The sequence below is a fragment of the Gadus morhua genome, chromosome 12, assembly GCF_902167405.1.
Source record: "Gadus morhua chromosome 12, gadMor3.0, whole genome shotgun sequence".
Classification (NCBI taxonomy): domain Eukaryota; kingdom Metazoa; phylum Chordata; class Actinopteri; order Gadiformes; family Gadidae; genus Gadus; species Gadus morhua.
In genome coordinates, this window is record NC_044059.1 from 19045020 (window position 1) to 19065801 (window position 20782).

General features: G+C 40.8%; 1 protein-coding gene and 1 long non-coding RNA gene across 2 annotated transcripts; both read right to left on the bottom strand.

Annotated features, from left to right (window-relative positions):
- Positions 1-319: 319 nt before the first annotated feature.
- LOC115556166 (uncharacterized) lies at positions 320-1398 on the bottom strand. The gene is made up of 2 exons (XR_003978946.1): positions 1354-1398; positions 320-703 (listed from the first exon to the last, which is right to left on the bottom strand). It is a non-coding gene; the product is annotated as an uncharacterized LOC115556166 (long non-coding RNA).
- Positions 1399-13428: 12030 nt separating this feature from the next.
- ttc22 (tetratricopeptide repeat domain 22) lies at positions 13429-19719 on the bottom strand. The gene is made up of 8 exons (XM_030371671.1): positions 19103-19719; positions 18025-18325; positions 17804-17859; positions 17481-17596; positions 16631-16749; positions 16083-16244; positions 15155-15307; positions 13429-14403 (listed from the first exon to the last, which is right to left on the bottom strand). Exons 1-8 carry the CDS (start codon positions 19381-19383, stop codon positions 13861-13863), a joined length of 1731 nt encoding a protein of 576 aa, XP_030227531.1. The 5' UTR covers positions 19384-19719; the 3' UTR covers positions 13429-13860.
- Between the last annotated feature and the right edge of the window lie 1063 nt (positions 19720-20782).

Below are 20782 nucleotides of genomic sequence, written 5' to 3' on the forward strand. Positions count from 1 at the left end.
TGTTGTGATTTGTTTACTATACCAAATGATGTTACACTAAAGTAGGCCTGCTGTATAAGATGAACACTTATTTCAACTGGGGAGAAAAGGTTTACATATAGCCTACTTGATATGCTGAAATACTGTAATTAGCAAATGTTTGATGTGCAGTAATATACAAATGATACCTAAAATAATTATAAATCTATTCTTGCTACATTCATACATGATGGCTGTATGTTCAACCTACTTTGCAAGAAAAAATGTAATGACAGAAATTTAAATAATTATTGCAGTGAAGTTTGTTATGGCGAACATGGGTTTATACAGGAGTCCAAGGTAAGGTAGTAAAAACAATAAGATTTTATTCACAAAGGAAAATGATACAATATTTACAAAGATAAGATTGAAAACAAATGTTTTATAAAAGATACGTTTAAATAGATAAAATAGGTCAGATGTCCCTCTCAGAAGCGCCTTTTTAATTCAGCCACTGCCGCCTCCTTTGGTGGTTTTGGCACTGGTGCAATGTTAGGTGGCAGCGCAGGCTGGGGCAGGGCAAGTGAGGATGTTGAAACCTTATATAGAATCGTTGGGTTTCGTCTTCTGGTTATGACACTTGTGACAAGTGTGTCAATGAACTGGGTGGTGTGTGGAATAAAAATCTGCTTCACGACCCACTGCTTGGATCTCCTGCAAAACACTTGGTTGAAGCGTGGTTGTCCTGCAAAATAAATTACAAATAATTATAGATAAGACTATAAAGGCAACATTTGAGATGCTGTACTTTTTTCAAATGAAATACCCGAATTATTCAGCCAAGAATAAAACTGCTCAATATGCATTTGCTTCCTAGTATAATGTTAGATTATATCACTCACTGAAAAGGCTTTTTTCCTGCTTTACTTTGTTTTTGAACTATTTTAGCAATTTGCCCCGATAGCTGCTATTCGTTTGGGTCACGTGACGTCACTGTAGCTTTGCGCCACCATCTTGACGACCGATCTCACCCACTGACCCATTGATTTCAGTGGTAACTCATGCCGGCAATTTGTTGTGCAGTGGGCACAACAGTACATACTACATACCTAGCGCAAGGCAACGGGCAATGCTCGTTCAAAACTCATCCCCGGCGTCCATAGCGAAATCGACAGTATGCTAAGCTAAGCTAAGCACACAGAGACCCGGGTAGCAGCCGAGGGAGCGTATCTATGATCCCGGGTCCTATGTTCCCCGGGTCCTATGTTCCCCTCTTTGTATGAGACTGGGGAACAAAGGACCGCTTTTCCCAAAAAGGGTCCTATGTTCCCCGATATGTTTTTCTACCATTACTGCCAAATACCGGCCGAGAAAACTACCATTGCATGTGTTTACCTTTGTGGAAGAGGGAGACGTCGGAGAACCTGACGCAGTCTTTTCATACGCCGGTAAACAAACCCCGAGAAGCCCAATCCCTACGAGAGCTCCCCGCGCTACGGCCAACCGGATGCGCAGAGCCTTTGGCCGTGATATTATTATACAAATTATATTATATACTAAGAGCTCCGGGAGTCGCAAACGGCACGGGGAACATAGGACCCTTTTCACTGCTAGTGAGCTCTAGCAGTAAACTGAAGTGCTCACTAGTAGCAGCACAGAAATATAGTAGAATATTACGACAGTCTTACCTGTAGGCGACTGCGTTTCGCTGCGGGAGGTGCATTAGAAGCCCCGGCCTGTTCGTCATCTGGGCACGGGCCCACAGCGAAGACGCACGGAACAGCAGTTGGTTTGAGTGCGGACCTTATCTTGCCGAAAAGTCTTCCATCAAAATCCTCCAGTTTGAAATGGAGACTGGGTCTCCATTGGTCCCCAAGGCTTCCGTAGTTGTAAGAATAGAGTCGCAGACGCCACCGGACGGTAGCTAAGCTATCTAGGCTATTTTCGAATTACGAAAATATGAAATAAAAAATTGAAGAGTCAATCGGGATATCAGGCTATGGGACCTAAAAAGAATTTACAGATGGAGGACGATGTTGAGGACATAAAGAAGTCGCTCAACTTCCTGACGGAGGAAGTTACTGCTGTCAGAAAGCTTCAGAGCAGTATTCTGGACCTCGTAAAAGAGGTAAAAACTTTACGGATCCAAAACGCCGAAAAAGATAAGCAACTTGCCGACCTGGAGAATAAAGTAGAAGAGCTAGAACAGTACACCAGGATCAATAATGTGATTGTCTCCGGGCTGCAAGTCAAACCCCGGTCATACGCCCGGGCGGTGACAGCTGACAGCGAGGCGGGGCACGGTGAACTGGATGTTGGCTCAACGGAGCAACAGGTGGCTGCCTTCCTGCAGTCCAAAGGGATACACCTGAACTGCAATAATATCGAGTTATGCCACCCTCTGCCAAGGAGAAATAGCAGTGACAAACCGGCCATAATCATCCGGTTTGTCAATAGAAAGCATAAGATCGCTCTGATGAGAGAAGGTAGACGTCTGAAGGGAACGGATGTATACCTAAACGAGCATCTCACCAAACGCAACGCCGAAATAGCCAAAAACGCACGCTACCTCAAGAAGCAGAAAAAAATACAAAACACCTGGACCACAAACTGCAAGATTTTCATCAAACTCAACGGGCCACCGGAGGAAGCTAAAGTGCTGGTAATTAGAGATGTCGCGGAGCTGGTCAAATACCAATAATCAACAATTGGAATATGAGGTAACATGCAGACACACACACAATCATGACACACACTGACGGAATGCAGTCAAATACACCTGGAATTAACACCGAAATATATCAGAGGATAATCGAGCAAGACCAACTGGAGTTAAAAACATGTGAGTACTCTGATCACAATCTACAGGATTTGGAACATGACATAGACCCGGACAATAATTTCTTCTCGAATATTAACAATGACAACAAATGCTGCTACTACACAGATGACCAGTATAACCGGGACATTACATCAAAGGGCAAACTATCAATTATACACTTTAATAGCAGGAGTATGTATACAAATTTCAATAATATCAAGGAATATGTAAATAAATTCACACAACCATTCAACATAATTGCCATATCTGAAACATGGATCAACACGGACAAAGGGATAGACTTCGAACTAAATGGTTATGAACTCAGGTATAATAACAGAAAAAACAAGGGTGGAGGAGGAGTAGCAATATACGTGGATGTGTCGTTAAACTTTAGGGTATTGGATTGTATGACAACTGTGGTTGATAACTTACTGGAATGTATAACAATTGAAATCTGTAAAGAAAAACACAAAAATGTCATAATTAGCTGTATATATAGGGCTCCTGGGTCTAGCATTGAAATATTTAATGAATGGATAGAGGGCATGTTTTCTCAAATAAATAGCAAAATAGTTTTTATCTGTGGAGATTTCAATATCGACCTGTTAAATCCTAACAAACACAACATTACAGAGGAATTTGTCAATACAATGTACAGTATGAGCCTAATTCCGAAAATCATCAGACCCAGTAGAATTACATCCCACTGTGCCACTTTGATTGATAATATATTCACAAATGAAATCGAAAACAACACAATAAGTGGATTATTGATTAATGATATCAGTGACCACTTGCCAGTCTTTACAATCTATGACTGCAATTACAAGAATAAGCTAGATAATCAAACAGATTACAAAAGAGTGAAGTCAGAAGAATCCATCAACGCCCTAAAAAACGACTTAGTGGCTCAGAACTGGGAAATAATACACCAAGCAAATGACATTGACTGTGCATACGAAAATTTTCTACGAATATTTAGGTCATTATATGATAAAAACTGTCCAATTCAAGAATACATTATACAACTAAAATATACCAAATGTCCATGGATCACAAAGGGATTACGAAATGCCTGTAAAAAGAAAAACACACTTTACAGAGATTTCCTAAGACACAGAACTAAAGATGCAGAGAATAAATATAAAATATATAAAAAATAAATTAATTAATATTATAAGAACAAGCAAGAAAGAATACTATAAGAAAATATTAAATGATAACAAGAACAATATTAAAGGAATATGGAATATACTAAACAGTATTATAAGAAATAGCCCTAGGCAAATAAGTTATCCTAAGTATTTTATTGATAAGGATAATGCAAATTATAATATGGATGATGTAGCTAACAGTTTTAATCAATTCTTTGTAAATGTTGGACCTGAACTGGCAGAAAAAATTCCTGATCCAGGGACATCTGGTGAAGATTATAGTACATTATTGGAGGGAAATCCCTACTCAATGTTTCTCAAAGCAGTAGAGGAGAAAGAAATATTGGATATTGTTACAAAATTTAAAAACAAAAAGTCTACTGATCTTAATGACCTCGACATGACATTGGTCAAGAAAGTCATTGAGGGGATTTCAAAACCATTGACGTTTATCTGTAATTTATCATTTCAAACTGGTAAATTTCCAAACAAAATGAAAACAGCAAAAGTTATACCACTGTACAAAACTGGGAACAAGCATCACTTCACAAACTACAGACCAGTCTCGCTACTTCCACAGTTCTCAAAAATATTAGAAAAAATCTTCAACAATAGACTAGATACATTCTTAGAAAAGCACAAATTAATTAATGGCAGTCAATATGGATTCAGAACCAACAGATCAACATCACTTGCAGTAATAGAATCAGTTGAGGAAATAACAAACGCCATTGAACAGAAAAAATATGCAGTAGGGGTATTTATTGATATCAGAAAAGCTTTCGATACAATCAATCATGACATTTTATTTGATAAATTGGAAAGGTATGGAATAAGGGGGATAGTATTGGATTGGGTTAAAAGCTATTTGAGCAAAAGACAGCAGTTTGTGAAATTGGGGAATTGTTCTTCAACATGTTTGGACATTGCTTGTGGCGTCCCTCAGGGGTCAGTGTTGGGTCCTAAACTGTTCATATGGTATATTAATGATATTTGTAATGTTTCAAATGTCTTGAGGTTGGTTTTGTTTGCTGATGACACTAATATTTTCTGTTCTGGGGAGAATTTAAAACAACTAGAAAAAATCATCACTAAGGAAATGAGCAAAATAAAAACCTGGTTTGATACAAACAAACTATCATTAAACTTAAGCAAAACAAAATTAATGTTATTTGGTAACTGCAGAAAGAACACAGAAATACATATAAATATAAATGGAGTTGAAATTGAAAGAGTTTACGAAAATACATTTCTTGGGATTATAATCGACGAACGATTCAGTTGGAAATCACACATTACACACGTACAATCAAAACTATCAAGAAGCATTTATGTATTAAACAAAGTAAAATTGGTTCTAGATCAAAAATCACTCCGTATTCTCTACTGTTCACTAGTCTTACCATACCTCAATTACTGTACGGAAGTCTGGGGCAACACGTACAAAACTTCATTACATTCACTTACTATTCTCCAAAAAAAAGCCATTCGCATTATTCACAATGTGAGATATCTGGATCACACTAACCCACTATTCATACGGTCAAAATTATTAAAATTCACAGATCTGGTGGAATTTAAAACCACACAGATAATGTTTAAGGCTAAAATCAACATATTACCCTTAAACATACAAAAATTATTCAGTGATCGTGAGGGGGGTTATAATTTAAGGGGGAAATTAAATTTCAAAGTGAACAGCGTGCGTACGACCAGGAAAATGTTTTGTATTTCAATATGTGGTGTAAGACTGTGGAACAGTTTGAGTGGGGAGATCAAGGAATGTCCAAACATTAATCAGTTTAAAATAAAATACAAAGAATTGATTTTTACAAGGTACAGGGATGAAGAAGGTGTCTAACATAGTGTATATGTTTTCATGCATGTATATATTGAGCAATCACTTTAGAATATTGAATGTTTAATTAGATATTATTAAAAGATAACTTGACAATATTATTAGATAAATACGCAGGTAGTAATGAATTGTATCATATTATAAACTAATGTATATTAATATACAATTATTTTTTGATGATTATTATATAAGGAAGCTAATCATTATAGATAAATAAATTAGGTAGAAGGGGTGAGATTAAATAAGTTTTCTTCTTCTCACCCCTTTTCGAACAGGTAAAGCAAGTGTAAGACAGTTTCTTCTTTTGTGGTTTTCATTGTGTGTAAACATTACTTTATTGTAACTGTCCACTTGTTTCATTTATTTGATTGTTTATTATTATTATTTTTTATTATTATTTACTTGTTTGAAATAAAAACTTTTTCAATTCAATTCAAAAGACTGCATATCGTTTTTCCTTTTATAATTTCCTTCCCGGTGTCTTCTCCAACTCTGGGGTTGTTTATCGCCCGCAGCCATAGTTTGCAACGCTGAGCGTCTTTCACTGGCAAACCGTGAAAAGTTACACTCTGTCCCAACCTCGACTTTTCGGTGCAACCGGGTACCAAACAACCACTGGGCATGATTGCTTTTGGAAAAACGAGTCAAAACTAGTCAACGACGGTTCGTGAATAACTTTGTGAATAAAGTTTGTTTGCTCGCATGGGTCCTTCCCCCTTTTAAACGGAAACAGGTGGGCGGGGCAGCGAGCGCAATGCACTGTGGTAGTTGGAGGTTTTCTCACTTTGAGCCAGAGAGACCATGAAAACACTCTTTCTGCCTTTTTCAGGCTAGGATGAACCAATTTCAATTAATTTTTCACATTTATAATACATTGAATTATTTAATTCATAAAACCTTCATATTCCCACCGGTGAACTATCCCTTTAAAGGGCATGCGAGAAAACGCTCTGATTGGTTCATTGCACGTTACGCCCAAACCACACCTACGGGTAATTAGGCTGCTTCAGACCAACCCTTTTGACACTTGCGCCGCGGCGGAAGTGTCATTTATCCGCCTGTAAAATAGCGATAGCGCCGTAGAACCGCCCACAAAGCTACTTGCGCTTTGCGCTTCCCACTTGCGTTTCAGACCGTTAAAATAGGGCCCCTATAGTCTAACCAGCTGCTTCATCCACAGCAGTTTGGGTTTAGACAGAAATACTCAACTGAAACAGCTAATTGTTATTTGCTTGAAAACATAAAAGCTTCAATGGATAAAGGAAATGTTGTTGGGGCAGTGTTCTTAGACCTAAATAAGGCCTTTGACACGTTAAACCACAGTACTCTAATGAACAAGTTAAAATCGTTCAAAATGTCATCAGAAGCTCTGCAGTGGTTTGCATCTTACCTGGAGGGGAGAGAGCAATGTGTCAGGGTCAATGGGGTCAGGTCCCATCTGAGTGCCAACAGCATGGGTGTACCGCAAGGGTCTGTACTTGGTCCACTGTTGTTTTCTATGTATATCAATGACCTACCAAACTGCTGTCCGGGGTCCAACTGTCAAATGTATGCTGATGACACTGTTATCCATGTGTCCAGTAAAACACCCAGCTTAGCAGGTGAGCACCTGACACAAGCATTACTCAGCATTTCAAAATGGCTTGAGCTGTCTCAGTTGACCATTAATGTGAAGAAAACCGTCTATATGTGCTTCTCCGTCCGTAATAGGCCTATCACCGATGTTTTCGAGGTACGGATCAAAAATGAATTAATTGAATCAGTAAATGAAGTAAAATATCTGGGCATCATCCTGGATCAGAATTTAAAATTTGTTACGCAAATTAAGTATGTTGCAAAAAAGGTAAAACTAAATCTAAACTGTTTCCGTTTCATAAGAAGGGACTTGTCATGTCAAACGGCCAAATTATTTATGCACGCTATGATATTTTCTCATTTGTCATACTGTATCACATCATGGTCACAAGCTTCTTCTACTGCATTAAAACCTATCTTTTCAATATACAAACAGACAATAAAAGTCATGGACCGGAAACCCATGAGATGGCATCACTGCGGCATTCTAAAAAAACACAACCTTTTCACCTTTATTAATTTTAGTAATCTTCAATTGTTTTTCAAGTGTGTAAATAACCATGTGTCACCACTGTCCTGATTGGCCATCAGACGTCAGAGCTCTCGTCGGGCAAATACACGAGCCTCCATCAATGGTGATTGTCTTGTTCCCATGTACAGGACATCTTTCGGTCAGTCTGTCTTCTCTGCAAAGGGGGCAAAACTATGGAACCTCTTGCCCACTAGTCTAAAACTAGAGACTAACAGCAACACTTTTAACAGAGAACTTAAACAACGGCTCAAATCAAATCAACAGTGCTCACACAAATAATTTACAACTGGTTTATTGTTTGATCATGCTGCCTTTGTTTTTCTCTACGTAGCCTATGTATATATATTCGACTCATTATATTGCTGCTCTGTACTCTAATGTATACTGCATTTTTACTCTTTTTAATTATCACTATCAGTTTTTTATCAGTATTTGATCTTGTTTCTGTCTTGTTTAGTTTCTTTTGTTGTTTTCAAAAAGCCTCCTGTGGACAGGTGTTGTAAACTAGCATTTATGCTAATACACTGTAAACAATGCATCTGGTTCGTCCAATGACATTGTCATGTCCATGTCCAAATAAAATCTACTATACTATAATTTGACCTAGAATTTACGCTAGCTTTGTTAGCCTACCTCTTCCGATGAAAATGTTGTTTTGTGTCTCTGAAAGACATTAAAACAATAGACAATTATAATTATCTTTGGCTACACAACCTTTTGAAGCCTTGTTGATCAGCCATATGCCGTCACTGAAAGAGTCTGAAATAATGGGTAAACATGATGAATTTGGGCAGTTTGGGCAAGTGCACATAGCACAGAGCTCTGAAGGACTCTGGACTTTTTAGTTTAGTGCATTTAGCCTGCCTCTATAGATCAATCAACACGCACACCCACACACGCACGCACACATGCACACACACACACACACACACACACACACACACACACACACACACACACACACACACACACACACACACACACACACACACACACACACACACACACACACACACACACAAGCTTGTCACCAAACCTTTGTTATGGGTCCTTGACTTCTTGACAACCCAGGTGGTATGAGTTGTCAACCACCACTTCATCCCTGACCCTCAACAGGGGTCATTAATGGGGCCCCTGTGGAGAGGGTGAGCACTGAGCAGCCTGAAGTACCTCGGTGTCCTCATCCCAGCGGACCGGACGTGGGATGTTCACCGGGATACTCGGTCCCGGCAGCGCTTTAATCACCTCAGACGTCTGTGGAAATGTAGGGTGTCCCACTGCCCTGTACGGGAGCAGCACCCTGAAGGAGTACGGGGCATTGCAGAGGGAGGTACTGTCGGCTGGACGTACCACCCGCTCTCCCCAGTCTACCGGGACATATGCTAGGCAGTGGAGGACCAGTGCCATGAAGATCATTCAAGACAGCACACAAACGACCTCCCCGACCTCCGGTGGAGGTCGGGGAACAGATACTGGGGGCAAAAACAGATCAACCCCAGTGCCACACGGTTCCTGAATGAGGATCATGCCCTGATTTATATGTGCCCCCCAAGAGCTGTATCACTACAATCTTAAATAAAGACAAGTTGATGGAGTAAACACCGTATCTTCATTGTGTGGCCCACGCCTACTCTGTGGAAACCAAACAGAGTATTCAGTTATTCTAGAGCCTATGCAACATCGTAGCCCTACATTAAGCCTATTTTTATTGTAACTATTTTTTGGGGCATTATTGTCGTATCGGCCTAATATGACCTAATACAATTATATAAATCTGACTGCAAAACAAGACAAGAGTTACATAATTATACATAGAAGACGTTAATTAATTGTTTTCAAAGTTATTTGATTATAATCCTTAGGAATAGGAATCGTTTGGCCAAACAACATTCTTCTTTAATTTGACCAATCACACGGCCTGGTGTGACCATCCTGATCTTGGTGTTCACATCCTGTTTCTTCACTCTGCATATCAGTCAGTGTCTTTGAAAGCGTTTTCCCAAATTGTTGAAATGCTTTGGAACAATCTTTTCAGATAACGTATATTTTTGCTTTACTTTCAATCGGATGTGAAAAGGGCACGCAACCACATCCGAGTTTTAAACATTTTAAGGCTATGCATTTATTTGGAAATCCATTGCTTCCCAGCCAAGGCCAGACTGATATTTATTGCAGAACGCAAACGTGAATATCAGGATGGTCTCACAAGGCTAAACCGTACTTGACTTCTAGCACTTTGGAACACTGCGTACCTTAGAGAAAAATCTAAATTCAAGGATTTTGTTGAATGCGAGAATTGCTCTCTATTCTATGTATGAACGATTTAAGCACAAATTTGTGAGTAAGGTTCATGCAGGTTGAGGCCCATTGAGAAGTGACATTTTCATTAGAGAAGTTCTTTGGTCATTTAGCCAAAAAAATATATATTGCAATAAGTCAATGTGTAGAAATATAATATGTGTGTGTTAGAGGCGCCCCCTGTTGATTTTATTCGGTAATAAAACAAACCGTTCATTCTTTTGATTATATTAGGTCTGCTCTGATGGCCCTGTTTTAATCAATGAAATACGCAAGCATTTTTATATCATGGATTTGTTTTTCATTTCAAGTCATCTATGCCATGAGGGACCAAAAGAATCTTTGACATTGTTTTTTACTTTCAAACAATGGCCTTCATGAAACCGGATCCTGAATCACAATAGTTGATATGCTTGATGGGAAGGGTCAAAGTACCTTCTTTATACATATCGATGCTTGCTACTTAAATTTAAAAGTCAGCTTATATTTGAGCTATACATCTTTTTAACAAACCACTGATCGATTATGGTTTGTTCACATAAGATGCTTGCTGAATGGTGAAGAGAAAGAGTGTGTTTTGTACATCTCCTACGAGGAAATTATTATGATAGGGTTTCAGTAAAAAGTTATATGCATTGAATTAAACATTTCTGACCTTATGTGGGTAAAGCAAACAAAGCTAAATATGTGTACAGAGTAAACAGAATGGGGCCCAGGAAAGAACCCTGAGGGCCCCGCTAGCGAGACTACACGGTTTAGATATAGATTCTTTCCAGGTTACCCTGTAAGTGCGACCCTTGAACTCAATTTAGTTGAGTCCAACATAATGGAATCTAATAAGCAACAGAGTAACGAGATAAACTTGTTGGATGATATCGACCAAGTCGCTACAAAAATAGATATCGATCCATCATTGACAACTGGAAGATCGTCAATAAAATGCCTTCAAAACCTATTCTAACTATTAAGGTTTCGTTCATGAACCAGGTAACCTAAATTCGATGGAGGACTTTAAGTGTTGCAACAAGGCGCTGCAATATGGGCAGTTACAAGTGTTTCCCGATCTGACTCTGGCGTAAACTGTTTATGAGGCCATGCACAACACAGTCGGGATTTTGGAGATTAGATGCGCCAGATCGGAACAGTGACATCTGAGGTCAATAGTTGAATGCAAACTAAACACACTGTGGTCTGACCTGTTTCCTGCTGAAAGGGCACTTGTTGGAGGGGCTAGGTTACGTTAGGGCTGAACGATTTGGGGAAATAATCTAATTGCGATTATTTCGACCAATATTGCGATGACAATTTAGTATGCAATTTTTCTTCTTAAAGTTCCTTATGTTCTGTATTATTCACTAAACAAAACCAATAAATCCTTCTATAGTATTTTCAACACAATATTGGAAGCAGTCACATACGTATAAACTACTCTTCGCTTTAGGCCATGCCTATGTATTGAGATAAATTGATGCATGAATTGATATTAAAACTATTGAATTGTAAAAGAAAAATTAAAAAAGAATCTTACTGCAGTAACCCTTTTGTCTTTTTTTTCGGCCTTTTCTTTTTGCAAATTGTGTTCCATTATATCGCAATGTCCGTTTTCATTAGATTAATCGTTCAGCCTTACCATCCGTCATGAGCATCTGATATCTTTTGCAATATAATATCCTATCCTTTGGACTGCGTAATACCCCTCCAACGTTTCAAGGTTATTAAATCTGTTAAATTTGTGTTCCCCAATTCAAACACACATCTGGTGGTGTATTCTTGCACATGGTCAGATATGCAAGTTCTGACAATGGTGTTCGAGAGGTTGGCAAAGGCCTCTCTAACTCTCAATCTTGTCAAATGTGACTTCAGTAAAGCGCCTGACACCTACTTAGGTAAGCAGGTGGGTCAGGGACAGGTGGTCCGGTTAAAGCAAAAAGGGGCCATCACAGGTCAATTCGTTGGCTACCATTGAAGCATTTGACCGAAATGTTCAACAGTGTTGATACAGACCATATCCCACTTCCATCACAAATGTTGTACAACCAGAAGCAACCGCTGATACCCTGGTCCTTGATTGTCTAAAATTACAACCTGTAAGTCCAAGAAACAGTCCTGATAATGTATTGGTAGATGCCTTGTCTCGTGCTAAAAGCCATGATTCTCAGTTCAAGGGGGTTGCAACGGTGCCGTTAAACAAACTCGGTATGTAGTCGATTATAATAACAATAATGGATTGAATTTATATAGAGCTTTTCTAGACACTCAAAGACGCTTTACAGTGAAGGGGGGGACCTTACTAACCACCACCAGTGTGTAGCACCCACGTTCCCCCCTCCCCCTACTGTCTGTAAGCGTTACATTTCCTACATGACATTCCACTTGAGACGGTTGATAGCAAACTCCTCTTTCCGCTGTGCCACCAAGACAAAGGCTATAATACATAACACACACACACACACACACACACACACACACACACACACACACACACACACACACACACACACACACACACACACACACACACACACACACACACACACACACACACTGTTACAGAAATGTATCAGGTTATTTAATCTGCTACATATAAATCATAATAACATAACACACATCAAAAAATGCAATACAAAACAATTATTTAAATTTAAAGTGTATTATCATTTCCACAATGCTTTGATTGGATTGAGCTTCAAACTTTTCAATATTCAATATTTAATTTAGGAATTGTGTTTGGTCCAATCTGCTTTATATATAATCAGACCACATGTGAAGTGTGTTGCGCTCTCTCAGCCTGTTGGGAGACTGAAAGTGTAAAAGATGCTGTGGTGAGGTGATTAATTTAGTTTGAATGGTTCATACTGTTACTTGTTAAATGTATGTTGTAGATATATATATGTACATACTTATATGTATATTTATTTATGTAACATAACATTTTTATTAGAGCTGTCAGTTAAACGCGTTATTAATGGCGTTAACGCAAACCAATTTTAACGGCGTTAATTTTTTTTAACTCGCGATTAACGCGAATTATTATTTTTTAAAAATTTTTTTTTTTTTTGATTGCATTATAGGCTTTTTTTTTGTACCGTCCTGTTTTGATCAGTATATGCCAATGTTGTTATCAATAAAAAAACATTTGCACAAGGCAAGCCGATGCATTTCTCCATGTTGATAAGAGCATTAAAATGAGAAAAATTAATGGGACAAAGAATTCAAGGGATATTTAGCATAGAATTTTTTTTTACAATTAATCGCGATTAATCGTGAGTTAACTATGGCATTAATGCGATTAATCGTGATTAAATATTTTAATCGCTTGACAGCCCTATTATATACATTTATTATTATTATTATCATTATTATTATTATTATTATTATTAATAAACATACAGAGTAAGTAATAAGAGGGGTGGGAGTACATACGTTTTTACTTCTTCTCACTCCTTTTCGGATATGTTTACATTAATGTTTATTTTTATTTCTTGTTTCTTTTAGCTTTTTATTTTTACTATTACTATCATTATTTTTGTTTTTGTTATTCATTCTTGAATGGCTTTATTGTTGTTGTTTTTTGCAAAAAAAAAAAGTTTTTGTTTTGTCTACATATTCGAAATAAACATGAAAGAAAGAAAGAATGGATGGTGCGAATAATACACTTGATTCACGCGATGGAATAAGACTTGAAAAGCCCTTTCTTTCTACTGGGCAGCTTCGGCTGTAAGGCCTCCAGGAGCCGCCTCACGAGGTCCAGCCGTCCCGCTTTAATCAGAGCTCGAGACAGCTCTGTGACCTCAGCGGTGTGCGAGCGATACAGGTGCCTCAGCTCATCCTGCACCACCTTTTCGGTATACCTCTGTTCTGCCCTGTGCAGCAACTCTTCAAGCTGGGTGACCACAGGCCCCGGGCCGGGTTCGGGGCCTCCCTGGGCGAACAGCGCCAGGAGAGTCTCCAGCAGGCAGCGCAGAGCCGTGGGGTCAGCGCTCCCGGGCCTCTCCAGCTCCATCGCTCTCTTGAAGCAGTCTGCAGCGTTCTGCTCCTCTCCCTTCAGGAGGAGGCAGCGGCCCCGGAGCAGGTGGAGGTCTGGGAGGCTGGGGCCCGGCTCCTGCTGCAGGGACTGGGATATGCTCACGAGGGCGCTGTTCACCGCTCCCTCGTCCACCAGCAGGCTTTCCTGAAGCGCATCAACACCCGAGTAGTACAGCACCTACAGGAGGGAACGGAGAGAGACAGTGGAGAAGAGATGCTGAAGCAGACATTGCTGTATAGTATGGCGAAACATTCTTTTCATTTAGAAACCACTTTCATTGTTCAAAATTATGTTTAATTCTCTTTAATGAATCCAAAATTGATATTGCATAGCATTGACTGTTCAGCCAAATAATGGAGACACATACATTCATAACAATTATATTATGGCCAGTAAAACTTCAAGTGTGTCTTAATTTATGGCAACAGCACATCCGATAGACTGCTGTTCGGATCCCCGCTCTTATTTGATGTGCAGCATTTCCTCAACTACACTGGCCAGTGTTCAATGGGCTAAGATAACCCTGGTAACTCATAACACAGCCTACTAGCAGTTCACAAGATTACACTACCTTCTTCCTCGAAAATGGTGTTACTACAGAATTTGCATGCATGCAAAATTTGCTGATGGTGTTGCTCAATTTGTCCGTACTTTACCTAAGCTCATGCAAGCTTCTTGTTCAGGAAATATCATGTAGTCTATAAAGGGGTCTTGCTGACAGGACCATTTGTATTTTTTTGAATCTTTTCCATCCCATGTCGTAAATTATCTCCTGTCATGTCAACTATCTGCCTGACTGGTTGTGTTCCAGACATGACGCACACAGATTTCTCCGGTCAGAGCATTGTTTTTGTACTGTTTCCAGGAACACAACAAATAGTGTGAACTAAAGGTTTAATCGTAATGTCTCTAACAACGTCATTAGTACCTGAGCCATCTCCATGTGTGTCCTCAGGCAGGGGTGTACGTGTAGGACTTTGTCAAGGTCCCTCTTCGCTTCGGCCAGCTGCTGTCTGTCCGGGATCCCTCCCTCTCCCTGCTTGTACCTCTCCAGGTCCCTCACGTAAGCCATCACGTTGATCTGCACCCATCAGATCAACACACAGCAAGCTTTCAGAGATGATAACCCCCACTACAGCACCATGGACACTTCCTATTTTTCCAACAATTACATTTTACTCAAAAGGTTTTGCTTGTTATGCTACCATTATGTCTGCACTTTAACATTGCACTCCTAACTGTCCCAGGAGGAGGGATCCCTTTTTCTGAGTTTCTAAGTAAGGATTCCTCCTCGATAATTAAGTTTTTCCTTGCTCTTGGGAGGGATAAAGATGTATGGGTGTTAGTGGGTGGTGGCTGGTTTATCTAAATGTATAACAATGAACTGGATTTAACACCACCTCCTTCCTTTATGTTTGGAGGAGTGATTGGCGGTGGTGGTGGCATTGTTGTTTTATCTGTTTTATTGTTACAGTTGTAGATAATGAACATGGCACGGATGATCCGCCGCCGTGCAGGAGATGGCTGATTTAAACTGTGCACACTGATTACGCAACAGGTGGGCAGCCTCACACAGGCTCAGAGTATAATCAGACTCCACCAGGTGGGGCTGCTTAAACCGGCCCAAATCCACCCCCCCCCCCCCCCCCCCCCCCCCCCCCCCCCCCCCCCCCACAGGGTGTCATAAAAGGTGGCGTTTGAAGCCCTCAACAAAAATAATGTGGACTTGACGTTAATCCTGATTTATTGATCTGCTGATCTGTGCATAGGTTAGCATTCCATGAACATGTTGCCATTACCAATAGCTGAATGTGTATATTAATATAGCTGGAAGATGGAAGCGGTAGGGAGCCTACCTTGGCCCGGGTGCAGTAGGCCTGGTAGTTGAGCTCAGGGTCTGGCAGCACGCTGAGAGCCATATTACAGATCCCCATGGACATCTCCTGTTTCCCCAGCACGAAAAACAGCTTGGCAAGGAGGTTCAGGACGAACGCATTGTCGCTGGCCAGCTTTATGGCCTGTGGTTGAAATAGTTGTCTATCAGTTATGGAATTAAACATCAAGGCACACAGGGCTATTTGCTGTAGCCTTGCATCATTGTGCACTTGAAACTGTATACAATTTTTAAAACATGAATTAACCAGTTAATCATTATCTGTGTTTGTAAAATCCTACAGGCTTTTTAAGTCATGGGAGACTCCTACATCCAAATCTTCTTATAGTGATCAGTGACATTGGGTATCGGACCGAGTACCTTTCAGCCAGGAGTCGAACAACAAACAAACCACTAACCCGTTTTAAAGAAGTGTGATGGGGAGCAGTGTGGTTTATGACCTACACCACAGTCCTATGTCTGAATGGCTGTGCATGCTGCTGAAGGACATGAGAAGCTGTGTGAACCTACGGTTCCGTGGCAGGACAGGGGGTCTGAGCCGGAGAGACCACAGTCATGTATAGACATGGGCACCGTGGAGAACTCCTCCTTCTTTTCCAGCATGATGCCAATATAACACCAGGAAAGAGCTGGATGGACAGGGGGGGAGGGTACATCTGCATGTTACATGATGGAATAAATGATTGTTGTATATTGGTCAAGGTCTAAGGTTGTTGTGTGTATTGAGCTGTATTTAGGGGAATATGATGGAATTTAGCTTAAAATCTTGTTGTCAGGTCACGCTATTGCCATTACTGTAATAACTTTAAATAGCATCCTTTGTATAAATAATGTATTTATACATATTAACATATTACTAAGCATTGCCTTGGACATGGCTAAGGATGGAGGCAAATAATATCTTCTCCCTCTTACTGTGTGATCTACCCTCAGTGGCTACTCTATTAGGTACAGCTTTTCAATACTGGATGGGGCAGCAAGAAGGAGCTCGAAACACCCCTTAGGGTGCTTGCACACGGCCCCAACAAGCATCAACAACAGACGTTGGCCAACATCAATTCAACATTTTCACCATCAAGATAGTTTATCAGCCAACAACCTCCAATGATGTTGGTGTTTGTGTATGCACCATTAGGGATTCTCATCCATGTTGAGAAGATAGAATCACATAAATGCTGCCACATGATAGGCCGATAAGATTATTAGATTACCGACAATATGGACTTTAATTAAATACCATATATGTTTCTTTCCACTCTCAGCACTTAAAATGTTTTCCACCCATTGGTCATTCATTTGTCCTTGAGGTAACAAAGTAGAACCGACTACGAAAAACAGAGGATGAAGATATATAACCTACCTTTGAGCTGTGTTTTCTTTGACTTGAGTGCTTCAGTCAGAAGCCTAAGTCCCTTGTTGTAGTGGGAAAGCCTGGAATATTCAGAATCATTCTTGGTCTTCACTATGTCATCTAGCCTGCAAGGATAGCAGCGCTTCTGAATTATTCCATAGTGTAATTATATTACATAACAATGAAATCAAATCACCATGACAGCGCCGCCATTTATGACACATGATGTAGTTGGCTTTCCATTGGCATTCAGCTGTCATGGTGTTTGAGTTCAGAGTTTGGTTCCTTGAGAAAAGGAAGAAAGATAATTCATAATAATAAAAGCCTTATACCTGATGTAAATGGTTGCCATTTTAAAATACCAACTTCTTTTTTCTTCAAGTTGTATCTGAAAAAACCGGAAGCTTCTTTAAATATGCTGAAAACTTAATACTTTTCAATGCAACCTATTCAAGCATATATATATTTACAACAAGAACAACATGAAAACAGATCAATACAATAACACAAGAAAAAAACGCCCATACAGGAAGTGGCATTTGTGAGGACTCACCAGATCCCCTGCGTAGTCCAGGGCCCGGTTGTACAGGGTTAGTGCCATGCTCAGTCGGTCTCTCAGCTCCTCCTCAGTGTCTAGCTCCACGTCATAGGGCTGGACGTAGGCCTGCTCGGCCAGGCAGCGGGCCGCCAGCAGCCGGGACTCCTCCTGACACGCCTCCCCGCCGTCCAGGCCCATCAGCTGGGACACCTTCTCCACACACTCCCCCGCCTCCACCTCCTGGCCCAGCTTGTCATAGACGTAGCCCAGGTTGGCCCAGGCGTTGAGGTTCCCAGGGTCTTCCTTACAGATGTCTCTGTGAAAGAATATACACTTTCATATCAAAGGTTGTGATGCATTGTTGTGTCTTCTATGTCGTCACATTACACTTCTAGGTACCACTCAGATACAGTTTGGTTTGGAAAAGGTTGAGGTTAGGCATATTGCTAGTAGGATGCCTACAGGCAGGTTGTGTTCATTGGCGATCGAAGCAGAGTGAACTATTCAGCTGGGCGTCGGACACCCCCGGACACCACACTATCCTGCCCGCTGTTAGGTATCTAGGGGAATCTATTGATCACTCTTGGATGGCCATATAACGTGCGAAGGAAATTTGTGAGTGGATATGTTTAGGACATTCTTAAAATGATGCAACCAAATAAGACATCTTAAATTGAATAAGTAAATAAACCTCAAAGAGCTGAGATAGTACAAGCAAGAATGCACAGTCTAGAGAATATCAGACATGCCCTCTAAAAGCAACAATAAAGCATATTCTACCTGCCTTACAAAGAGTTAAAGCTTACATCTTGTTTGGTTGCATCATAAACATAGTAAAAGTCATTGCTTTATTCCAGCTTCTAGTGTCAAGACATATGCGCTGTTGGTCAGTGTGTTGGTGTGGTGTGAGTGTATTTGTGTACACGTCACGGTTACCCTCTGCTCGTCATCAAAACCCTTTTATCTGGTATGGCATTCAATTCAACTCACACACATTCACTGTTTCCCTCATTTACCCCCTAACTCACAAACACTCTCACTATCTCACTCACTATCTGACTCCCTCACTCCAACACTCACCCTGTACCCTCACCTGAACCTTTCCTCTGCAACCTCCAGCTGCTCAAGGTGGAAGGCCAGGAAGCCCAGGAGGTTGCGGATGGCGTACTGCAGGTACCCCGACTCCGCCTCGACCTCCGCCCGCAGGCCGTCCAGCCTCAGGTGGGTGTCCCGCTGCCGCAAATCCACGGGCCCTGTCGGGTTGCCGTTGAGGTTGAGCTCCAGGTGGAAGTAGCCCGGGATGTACTCCATGTTCTCCATGATTGCCTCTATGTCATCTGTGCTGACGTCCGCTTCTATCACCCCCTCCTCCATCTCCTCCTACTACTACTCCTCCTCGTCAACTCCCGCCCTTCTCTGTTTGGTATTAACTCTAATTAGCACATAGGCTAGGTAAATGCAAAGCTGGCTTTCATTCTTACTCGTACTTCGCTGTTTCTGTTGAAGGAATACAAATAGACAGACAGAATCCTGTGTTCTCTCTCGAATCGATTCACAGTCACAAGTTGTACTTCTGGTAATGCGGGCGGATTTGGAAAAGGACAGTTGCGACTCTTGACGTCCACAGAGCTGTGTCTGTGTTGAAGCTCGCCCTGGGTACAGCGGGCTGCCAAATGGTAGGGCAGCAGGTGAAGACAGGTAAAACAGGTTGGACCTGGGAGCGAAAAGGGAGTGGAACGCGGTGTGAGGGAAGACAGAGTGCACCAGCACTCTGTGTGTGCCACACACACACACACACACACACACACACACACACACACACACACACACACACACACACACACACACACACACACACACACACACACACACACACACACACACACACATTATTACTTCCTTTTCAGGCCATAGTCCAATCTCAATCCAATCATAAGAGCTATAGAGAGATTAGACACAGAGAGCTTTGTGAAATACTTTGCATTTAAGGATGGCTTCTACTAGGACTGCAATCATGCATTGAATTCTAGTCAGACACAATGACCTGATATATGATGTCTTGACTACAATCTCGAGCTAGAACACACACACACACACACACACACACACACACGCACACACACAAACACACAAACACACAAGCACACACACACACACACACACACACACACACACATGCACACACTCACACAGAATGTCAACCAACAGGACTGACGTGTATTGGGAAAATATCACAACTTTTATAATATTTGTTCAAGGAACGGTTGAGAAACGCCCAATATTTAAATACCACATGTAACTATACCTCAGAGTGAGCACAAGACACAATTAAATAGCCAAATAACTGTATCGTCATCTGAGTTTTTGTCTTCATCTCCAATATCACGGACAGCTCATTATTGCATCCCACTTCTAGGAAAAGAGAGGGGAGTGGTTACAGTGAGGAGAAAAGAAGGGGGTTGTTAGACATATTTACATTCACAATAGTTCCCTTTTTAATTTTTGAACTCAACTGCAAGGCCACAACCATCCAGTAGAGGGGACTGTGGAATAACAACGAAACAGACGAGACAGAGAGATGACGTCGGAGAGCGGTAGGCTCTTTAATAGGTCCATGGGTTTACAGCAAGCCCCAAGGAGCAGTGCATACTTAAAAAATCCACAAGTGCTCATCGGCCAAGCCTGGTATTGCAGCTGTTTAAGCGGACTGTATAAGGTTCCCTCAATTCATGGAGCTACAGAAGTAGATCGCCGTTCACTCCAAAACCAGTGG

Bases quoted from the DNA above. Each gene is read 5' to 3' on its own strand.
- ttc22 (XM_030371671.1), bottom strand. From the start codon at position 19,383: ATGGAGGAGGGGGTGATAGAAGCGGACGTCAGCACAGATGACATAGAG. The intron at 16,750-17,480 runs GTAGGTTATATA...CTGTCCATCCAG, and splicing joins AAAGAAAACACAGCTCAAAG to CTCTTTCCTGGTGTTATATT. The intron at 14,404-15,154 runs GTACTAATGACG...TCCCTCCTGTAG, and splicing joins CACACATGGAGATGGCTCAG to GTGCTGTACTACTCGGGTGT.